Here is a 10376-nt window from a genome sequence, read left to right as displayed (position 1 = left end):
GTGGGAGTAATGGAACAGTTGGAAGAATAAACGGCCTGCTGCCATGTATTTTATTTAGCTCATCTATTTATTTCAGTTCAGTTCAGTCGCTCAGTCGTGTTTGACTCTTTGGGACCCCATGAACCACAGCATGCCAGGCCTCCCTGTCCATCACCAATTCCCAGAGTCCACCGAAACCATGTTCATTGAGTCAGTGATGCCATCCAAACATCTCATCCTCTGTCCTCCCCTTCTCCTCCTGCCCTCAATCTTTCCCAGCGTCTGGGTCTCTTCAAATGAGTCAGCTCTTCACATCAGGTGGCCAAAGTATTGGAGTTTCAGCTTCAACATCAGTCCTTTCAATGAACACCTAGGACTGATCTCCTTTATGAGGGACTGGTTGGATCTCCTTGCAGTCCAAGGGAGTCTCAAGAATCTTCTCCAACACCACAGTTCAAAAGCATCAATTCTTCAGCGCTCACCTTTCTTATAGTCGAACTCTCACATCCATACATGACCACTGGAAAAACCTTAACCTTGACTAGACTGACCTCTGCTGCTGCTGCTGCGTCGCTTCAGTCATGTCCGATTCTGTGCAACCCCATGGACTGTAGCCTACCAGGCTCCCCCGTCCCTGGGATTCTCCAGGCCAGAACACTGGAGTGGGTTGCCATTGACAAAGTAATGTCTCTGCTTTTTAACATGCTGTCTCGGTTGGTTACAACCTTCCTTCCAAGGAGTAAGCGTCTTTTAATTTCATGGCTACAGTCAGCATCTGCAGTGATTTTGGAGCCCAGAAAAATAAAGTCTGACACTGTTTCCACTGTTTCCCCATCTATTTGCCATGAAATGATGGGACCAGATGCCATGATCTTAGTGTTCTGAATGCTGAGCCAACTTTTTCACTCCCCTCTTTCACTTTCATCAAGAGGCTCTTTAGATCTTCTTCACTTTCTGCCATAAGGGTGGTGTCATCTGCATATCTGAGGTTATTGATATTTCTCCCGGCAATCTTGGTTCCAGCTTGTGCTTCTTCCAGCCCAGCATTTCTCATGATGTACTCTGCATATAAGTTAAATAAGCAGGGTGACAATATACAGCCTTGACGCACTCCTTTTCCTATTTGGAACCAGTCTGTTGTTATGTGTCCAGTTCTAACTGAGCTGCCCTTATGAGGAACGCCATCCATGAAGGACTGACCTGGGGCAGCTGCTCAGGTGGCCAGGGAAGAGCCGCTGTAGGAAACAGGATAGGAGGGTAGAGAAGAGCGGGGCGGAGCCTGACTCCCGAACTCGCCAGGGCAGGACGGGCAGGACCGAGAAGTCGCCCGTGGCTCCTTGGCAGGCGCCCGTCCCAGCAGGCCCCGTGTCCCCGAAGTCACCCCAGCGGCGCCCAGACTGACAACCGGAAGGAACCTCGTCATCACCCCGCAGCCCGGGCGCTTGCTTACAGAGACTCACTCACCGGCCGGGCGTGCCTCCCGGGGCCGCCGTCCCCCGAGCGCTGCACCTCGGCCGGGGCCCCTGCTCGGCGCGCGCCCCGGGCTCCCCGCTCCCGCGGCGCCGCTGCGAACGCCGCCGGCCGGGCGTCCCTCGAGCCGGGGCCCCGGGGCGTCGGGCCGAGATCCGAAAGAGCGATTCAAACTGAAAGACCCGAGGACAGTTTCGGAACTTCTCATGTTGCGAACTCGACAGTCTCAACCTGCGCGAAAGCGACCTTGGCTGGACCCGGCAGGCAGGACCGCGCCCCGCCGATCGCAGGAGCCCGGTGCGGAGAAGGAGCGGGCGGTGAGTACGAACCCAGGGCGGGCCCCCCCAAATGTTCTCTCTTCTCCCCCAAATGCTGTCTTCTCCCGCCACCCCGAAGCCGCCAGCCCGGAGACCGCGGGGTTGAGCCACCTGCGCGGCTGACATCCTGCGGGAGACGGGTAGAGCAGGGGAAGGGGCCGGGAAAGGCGGGAGGGGGCCGCTGCTGCTTGACTCGAGAAAATCCGTCAATGTTTTGCGGAGAGCTTGCTCCTCCGGGGCCCTAGGAAGACTTTGCAACTTGCGGTTGAGCGAACGATAATAAATTCCCGGCTGTTCTGGAGCTCGGCTCCAACAAGACTATTGGACTCTGTTGTACACCCTCCTCCGATATGACAGACCTGGTGGGGTCGGCCGCTGCTGGTTTGATTAACAGAAGGGAATGACAACCCACTCCAGTATTCTTGCCTGGAGAATCCCATGGACAGAGGAGCCTGGCGGGCTATACAGTCCATGGGGTCGCAAAGAGTCGGACACGACTGAGTGACTAACATGTAGTGAATCGTGATCATTACAGAGAAAGTTTGAGAGGTTAAGATGGAAAGTGGATGTAGAAGAAAAGAAGGGATAACTGAGCAGGAGATGGCAGCGGCGGTGGGGTGGGCGTGAGGGAGGAAGTGAGTTCAAAGATCAGAGGAGGAAGTGGTTCATGGAATGAGCAGAAGAGCCAACAAAACGTGGGCTTTTCCTGCTCACACCAGAAAAGGGCTTTTTTGGAGGAAGGATAGTTATTCAAAGTGAATTTGGCTTTGTTATGTCATGACTATTTTTTTTTTAATGAGTAATTACATTTGAAACATGAAATACTTCCTGGGCATAGTGTTATTTTTCTTGTTTTTCAACAGGGCTTCCTCAGTCTCAGACTGAAGACTTTGGGCAGTGCCAGGAGGCAGAGGTATAGACACACCCCAGGCTACTGTTTGCCAGTCACTCTCCTAAAACTGCAGGGAGGAATGTCACTGGCTCACACCACAGGTCATCTTTTACTGATACTGCTGCTGATAGAACCCAGGAAGACTCTAGGCAGTGAGTGTCCTGGATCCGGGGCTCTGGTGGGGGACTGGGGGACATGAGACAATGGGGAGGGAAAGGGCTCCACCTGGTGGGCTCATGTCCACCTACTCTTAGGATGGTGAGGGTGTGGTTTAGCTGGACTGGCTGCCCAGGAGGTGACACCCTGCCTTCCAGGACCCCTCCCAAGGCAGGGTGCCTGGGCCTGTGCTCCTGTAGCAGCTTTCCCTCTCCTGGCAAGCCCCACCTCCTACTGCAGTAAAAACTTCCCTGATGATTAGGGGCCCATCATGAATGTAGCCTGTATTCTGTGGTCTTTTTTTTCCACTCCTGTTGAAAGTCCTGCTTGTTCAGATGGATTTTTAAGTCACTAGAAGGCAGACACTGTCTTCTGTTTTTGCTGCCTCAGAAGTTGATACATGATGGTAAAAATATGTCAGATAAATCTTCCTGCTAACAGTATTGGACCCAAAGGATCCACAGTGGCATCCAAGAGATTAAAGCTCAGACAGTGGACGATGAGGCGAGACTGAGGATCCAGCAGAGGAGGGGGTCTGGGGTAGACCCCTCCCTCTGCAACCAGGCCCTGGAGGGGAATCTCCCAGACACGCCTACGGTTTTCTCTCCAGATGCCCACTCTCTGTGCCTCGACCTCACTGTCAAACCTCAGTCCAGGCCTGGCCAGCCCTGGTGTCAAGCCCAGGGCTCCGTGGACACAAAGCCTTTCCTCCAGTATGACAGTGACAGCAACAAGGTCAAACCTTTGGGTGTCCTGGGGAAGGAGGTCAATGACATGAAAGCATGGACTGAATTGAGCCATATATTCGAAGAAGCAGGAAGAGAGCTCAGGATGGTCCTGCCTGTCATTAAACTGGACACAAAGGAGCCGAGGGGTAAGTGTGGGAAGGGGGTGGGAAGCTGGAGACTGCAAGAAGCGGGTAGGGGCGGAGTGCATGCAGGGAGGTCCTTCCTGTGAAAAGACTGAACGGGATCCAGCCTTAGAGACCCGGGGGACCTGATGGGTAAGAGGGGCAGGCCATGGTCAGAAGATCAGACGCACTTGAGTGACTGGGGAGGATGGACTGTGGATGGTACAGAAAAATTCACTGTGTGGTGGGCACAGGTCCTCCCACCCTGCAGGTCAGGCTGTGTTGTCAGTGTGAAGCCGAGCAGTGCTCTGGTGCGTCCTTGCACTTCAGCCTCAATGGACGGACAGCCCTCCTCCTTGACACCATGAGCATAACCTGGACAGTCATCGATCCTGGAGCCACAGGCATCAAGGAGGAGTGGGAGAACAACCGGGAACTGGCAGAGTATTTCAGGAAGATCTCAACGGGAGACTGCAGTTATTGGCTTAGGGAATTCCTGGAACTCTGGGAGAACATGCTGCTCCTGGAGCCCACAGGTAGCTGAATGGTGTGGGTGAGGTAGGGGAGGTGGTAGCTCTCTTCAGAGGTCTAGTGCCTTCGTGTGTGGATATGAGCACTTATGTCGGTGCAACTGAAAATACGATGGATGGATGGAGTGACTGATCTCTTGGTGGACTTCCTGTCTGGAGAGTCAGTGATGGGCACTGCATAGGATTTCCCAGCATCCTCCTTTCCCAGCCCACCTCCCTCAGCACAGGAGCCCCCTTCCTCATTAACCAATGACCCAGTCCCCTGGCACTGCTAGATGGTCCCCAAATCTATTAACATTATGTTTCCAGGCCTTCTCTCCCTCCTGTCATACTGATCCTTAAACCAACTCTAATGTCACTTAATGAAGCCCTTATCCCTTCCCAGACAGAAATCAGTCAGTTCAGTTCAGTCGCTCAGTCGTGTCCAACTCTTTGCGACCCCATGAATCACAGCACGCCAGACAGAATTAAGTACCCCTAATTGTGTCCTCCTCAAAAAGGACTCCTCGCAGTAAACATGTCCACCTGAAAGATAATCAGATGGACATTTGTGTCTCAGTGACTCAGACGGTAAAGAATCTGCTTGCAGGGCAGGAGACCAGGTTCAATCCCTGGGTTGGGAAGATCCCCTGGAGTAGGAAATAGCAACCCACTCCAGTATTCTTGCCTGGAGAATCCCATGGACAGAGGAGCCTGGTTGGCTACAGTCCTTGAGATCGCAAAGGATCAGACATGACTGAGCGACTAACACAACTCAGGAGAAATATTAGCTCCACGAAGACAGAGCACAAGCCTCTTCATCTTTCCACACCCGGACCTGAAGAGTGGCTTCACATGAGTCAGTGACTATATGGGGAACATGTGCTGTCTAAGGACAGCAGGTGCTGAGGAAGATGTATTCTTAGATTTGACAAGGCTTTTGCTTTTTTGTTTTAGAACCACTAATAATGGCCCCAGATATCAGCCAGTCTGCATCCATCCGATTGGTCGCTTGCATTATCCCATTGATCATCACCCAGTTAGTTCTAATTGCTTTATCGTCATGAATCTTATGAAGAAATCAGGGACCACAGCAGGTGAGAAGCCAGCTGCCTCTGGCTCCTAGGCAGGTTTGTTCTGGTCAGCACTTGGGAGCGGTGCGCCTCGGGTCTCACAAAGCCCTGTCCACTGGACCCATCTTTACCTCGATGATCTTCTTTCTTGGTCTTGGGCCCTCACACTTCCCTGTAGGGTTGGGAACCTCTCTGTTGTTGGGGTAGAAGAGGCTGGTGTGGGCAGCAGGACAGCGCAGTGGGAGTGGGGATGAAGATAAGTGTCTTCTCCTCTGGGGGCACCGGGTACAAGATGTAGACGTGGTGGAGTGGGGTTTTGTCCTGAGATCTTACTCCAGCTTTCCCAGTCCTTTGATGAAAAAAAACCTTTTGTTCTCTGATGATAGCATTATCTAGTTCAACATTTTCTCCAATGTTCTAACAGCTATTCCATCATCTGGATGTTTCTCCCTGGACTATGAGAAGGTACAATGTTAAACCAACTCTGGGTGGCAAAAACTGACCCTTGATGACAGTCTGGCTGTTGATCTAATATACTATCTTCTACTCAGAGTGGGATTTAACAAGAAGCTAAAGAAGCTCATGCTTAAGAATTCCTTCACTTTCCATGACTGTTGATGGGCCTTTAAGATGTATTGACTTGGTCATTTTGAGGATTTGCAGAAGTCAAATATTTGCTCACAGTCAGTTAAGACTTCCAGGTCTATTCTTTCCATCAGACTTCCCTTCATGTGGGGTGGAATCGGGGCGAGGGGGTGGGGGTTGGCATTTTAAAAATTCTGTTAAGATAATGCATTAGAGATATACTTATGTGATTTAATGAGACATAATCTATGTGTTCACACTCACTTTCATGTACAGTTAAGTTTCCGCATGCTTTTATGGGCTGAATGTTCTTCTTAATTCATGTGATAAAATCCTCACCTCCAGGGAGACTTGTTGAAGCCACTTATTCGGTGGTCTGTGGCTACCCACTCTCTGCTGTGATACAATAGGAAGTATACGTTTGGTCAGAGTCCTGGTTAATGGAACAGAGTTTCTAAAACCCACATTTTGGTGTCATATTTGGTGTTCTGAGTATAGAAAAACAGCTTTTCTTTGGAGACCTAGCAGACTAATACATATGCAGAAACCACAGTCAAGTGCTAACTGCTTAGATGTCATGATGCAAAAGTGTGAGGCTACCAGTTGAGTTATCATGTAGATTAATGTATGTATTAACATACTGACATGTAAATGTGTAAAACTATCCAGAACAGAAGAAAGGATAAAGTGTGATATAGCCATAAATGGAACACTATAACCCAATAAATAAAGAATAAATTACTGCAGTAAAAATATAGATGCCTCATAAAAAGGATTTGAGAGGCAAGTGCTGGACACAAAAGAATATATACTCTGTGATACTCCTTTTTGTTGTGTTACATTATTGTGAAGTTTAACTGAATTAATTTTTAAAATATTTATTTTTGGTTGTGCTGGGTCTTCACTGCTGTGTGTGGGCTTTCTCTAGTTGCTGCTCTGTAGTTACAGTGCAAGAGCAGCTCATTATGATGACTTTTCTTGCAGCAGAGCGCAGGCTCTAGGGTGCGGGCTTCAGTAGTTGGGGCACACAGGCTCAGTAGTTGCAGCTCCCAGGCTCCAGAGCACAGCCTCAGTATTTGTGGCCCATGAGCTTAGTTGCTTCGCAGCATGTGGGATCTTCCCGGACAGGGATTGAACTCGTGTCTCCTGCATTGGCAGGCAGATTCATTACCGATGAGCCACCAGGGAGGCCCCTAACTGAATTATTAAAAAGACATTCTAAGCTTGATTCTAAATCTTATCTCAATAATTTATGGGTGAAGATTAGATGTTTCATGACTTGCAACCAGGAAATTATTCATATTGGAAAAGATATTCTTTAAAGGATGATCCACAACCTCAGTGGACCCTTATCAGGTGCTCTAAACTAGCTCATGCACAGCAAAGCGGAAGAGAATTAACTGTTGGATTAATATTTCCCACTTAGAAAGGGCGGCTGCACTGAACTGGCTAACAGAGAACACTGCCGACCTCAGAAACACCTAAAAACAACACTCAAACAAAGAAGATGTTTGAGCTCATACATTCGTACCAGGACGAGAAGACAACATCAGAAAAAATTTTAACCTTTCAGTTTTCACTAGTGCCTAGACAAACTTGAAGTTTTCTCCTGGCAGGAATATACTCAGTGATGCATAGAATTCAATTATACATTGTACCTTTTTTGCCCAATGAGAATCACATGAATGTTTATTGAAACTTCTTTCTTTTAGGGGCTCAAATGTGTTGAAGTCCTACCATTAGGTGAAGGAGACCTCACCTGGAAATAGGGTGTGTGCAAATGTAATCCAACCAAGGTGAGGTCAGGGTGGATTCAGGTGGGCTCTAATCCAATGACTGGTGCCTTTCCCAGAAGAAAGAAATGTGGATATGCCAAGAAGAGACGGATACAGGAAAACAAGACACACAAGAAGAATGTCAGGGAAGGACAGAAGTAGACCCTGGAGCTAGGCAATGACACCAGTTTCTGGCAACTACCAGTGCTCTGCATAGTACCTAAGTCGTGTCCTACTCTTTACGACCCCATGGACTGCAGCCCTCCAGGTTCCTCTGTCCATGGGGATTCTCCAAGCAAGAATACTGGAGTAGGTTGCCATTGCCTTCTCCATGCAACCCCCAGTAGTCAGGAAGAGAAAAGATGGAGCCTCCCTTAGAGCCTTCAGAGAGGGCCCTACTGACACCTTGATTTCAGACTGCTAACCCTCACAACCTTGAAAGAATAAATTTTGGTTGTTTCAAGCCATAGAGTTTGTGATAATTTTTTGTGAAGACTTCACTGTCCCAACCAAGCTTGCAGGGGCTTAGGCTGCATTCCCAGCGCAAAAGGAACTGGTGAGCAAGAAGGAAGGCAGGAGAGCAGTTTTAGAAAAGAGCCAAGAAACAGACCCAGGGACGTCTAGAAACGTGACACCTAGTAGACAGGAAAGAAATACCAGCGAAGCGTACACTGATCAACACATGACAGTGGGAGAACTGGCTAATCCTGTAACTAAAAGAGCATTTCTATTTAGCACAGTATACAAACGTTCATTTTAGGTTGATTAATGCATGAAGGTGACTGTTCGTGGGGACTCGGGGCTGTATGCCAGTAGGAGCACGTTTGGTGAGTAGTTTCAGATATGGGGCTGGAGCATTAAAAAGAAGAAGGCACGTTTCCAGGTGGGACCCAGACAGAGACCTAAAATTCCTGGCTCAGCCCTGGGGCGGAGTCCTGGCAGCCAGCCCCTTCCCAGAACCACCCTGAGCTGAGCTGGAAGGCTCAGTATCTTGGGGATAACTGGTCAGTGTGACTGTGTGTGTGTAAGAGAGAGAGGATATGCGTGAGAGGAGGAGGGCAGAAGAGAGGAGTGTGTGTGTTAGTTGCTCAGTCACGTCTGATTCTTTGCGACCCTGTGCACTGTAGCCCTCCAGGCTCCTCTGTCCATGGGATTCTCCAGGCAAGAAGAATAGCGGAGTGGGTTGCCATTTCCTACTTAGGTGTGGGGTCGGGGGGGCAGTGACGCTAATTTGTGATAGGAAGCTGAATGTGAAGAGAGTGAGGGAATGCTGGAAAGAGTGTGTTGGATGTGTGGGGAGAATGTTGGGAACCTTGGTGTGTGTGTGTGACGGTGGACAGGTGAGCCTGGGATAGAAGGGGAGTGGACAGTATACGTATGCAGAGGGCCCAGAGCGGGGTGCCCTGGGGGACCCACAGAGGAGAGAGACAGTGAAGGGAAATGGCTATGAGGGGAAAGTTCCTGGATGGCAGTGGAAGCAGACGGGAGCCGTCTGTGCGGAATTTGTACGAAGCAGTGTATACAGAGACAGTGTGAGGAAGCCGGGGTCCCTGTGGGAAGGGAACACGGTGTGACTTTGCAGAGAGTGGAGAGCCAGCGGGGCAGGCAAGCAGGCACTTGTGTGTGAAAGAAAGTGTGTGGGGGTGGGGGGTGGGGGGTGCACAGAGGGAAGCGGGTGTGAGGAGACCTGCATGGAAAATTTCAGGAAGGGTGACGTGCACAAGGGTGGAAGGAGTATAAGTGAGACGCATGAAGCATATGTGGGGAACACGTGTATGTGAGGGGGCTGTGTGGGAGGCTGGAGAGTCCGGGTGGGCTGTGGGTGACGGAGGGCAGTGTGGACGGCGAGGGGGCTTGTGTGTGTAACTGTGGGGGCTGAAGTGTGGGAAGACAGGTGTGCATGGGGAATGTGGGGTGACCAGTGTGTCAGTACTGTTGCTGAAGAGGCCTCAGTGGTGACCAGCACCCCACCTGCTCCCTTCTCTGGGCCTGGACCCTCTGGCCTTCATAGCATCACCCTGAGGATCCAAGGGAACCAAAAATTGGCAGGGACAGGGAAGAAGCTGTTCAGTTCAGTTCAGTCGCTCAGTCATGTCCGACTCTTTACGACCCCATGAATCGCAGCACGCCAGGCCTCCCTGTCCATCACCAACTTCCGGAGTTCACTCAAATTCATGTCCATTGAGTCGGTGATGCCATCCAGCCATCTCATCCTCTGTCATCCCCTTCTCCTCCTGCCCTCAATCCCTCCCAGCATCAGAGTCTTTTCCAGTGAGTCAACTCTTCACATAAGGTGGCCAAAGTATTGGAGTTTCAGATTTAGCATCAGTCCTTCCAATGAACACCCCGGACTGATCTCCTTTAGAATGGACTGGTTGGATCTCCTTGCAGTCCAAGGGACTCTCAAGAGTCTTCTCCAACACCACAGTTCAAAAGCATCAATTCTTCTGCGCTCAGCTTTCTTCACAGTCCAACTCTCACATCCATACATGACCACTGGAGAAACCATAGCCTTGACTTCATGGACCTTTGTTGACAAAGAAATGTCTCTGCTTTTTAATATGCTATCTAGGTTGGTCATAACTTTCCTTCCAAGGAGTAAGCGTCTTTTAATTTCCTGGCTGCAATCAGCATCCACAGTGATTTTGGAGCCCCAAAAAATAAAGTCAGCCACTGTTTCCACTGTTTCCCCATCTATTTGCCATGAAGTGATGGGACCAGATGCCATGATCTTAGTTTTCTGAATGTTGAGCTTCAAGCCAATTTTTTC

General features: G+C 49.9%; 1 protein-coding gene across 3 annotated transcripts; it reads left to right on the top strand.

Annotated features, from left to right (window-relative positions):
- The first annotated feature begins 1356 nt into the window (after window positions 1-1356).
- Window positions 1357-8064, top strand: LOC129560955 (retinoic acid early transcript 1E-like). 3 transcript variants are annotated; one of them, XM_055433242.2, is made up of 6 exons: window positions 1357-1766; window positions 2630-2810; window positions 3425-3688; window positions 3919-4200; window positions 5131-5270; window positions 7544-8064. In XM_055433242.2, the coding sequence occupies exons 1-5, from the start codon at window positions 1656-1658 to the stop codon at window positions 5238-5240; spliced, it is 948 nt and encodes a 315-aa protein (XP_055289217.2). In that variant the 5' UTR covers window positions 1357-1655; the 3' UTR covers window positions 5241-5270; window positions 7544-8064. The 3 variants fall into 3 exon arrangements, with proteins under 3 accessions (XP_055289217.2, XP_055289218.2, XP_055289215.2); XM_055433243.2 differs by lacking the exon at window positions 7544-8064 and adding an exon at window positions 5671-7248; XM_055433240.2 differs by having other exon boundaries at window positions 1358-1766; window positions 7258-8064.
- Window positions 8065-10376: the final 2312 nt, after the last annotated feature.

Source organism: Moschus berezovskii, chromosome 10, assembly GCF_049115385.1.
Source record: "Moschus berezovskii isolate FMDL1 chromosome 10, NW_MosBer_1.0, whole genome shotgun sequence".
Classification (NCBI taxonomy): domain Eukaryota; kingdom Metazoa; phylum Chordata; class Mammalia; order Artiodactyla; family Moschidae; genus Moschus; species Moschus berezovskii.
Note: the sequence above shows the minus strand (reverse complement) of the source record. Positions and strands in the feature narration are given on the sequence as shown.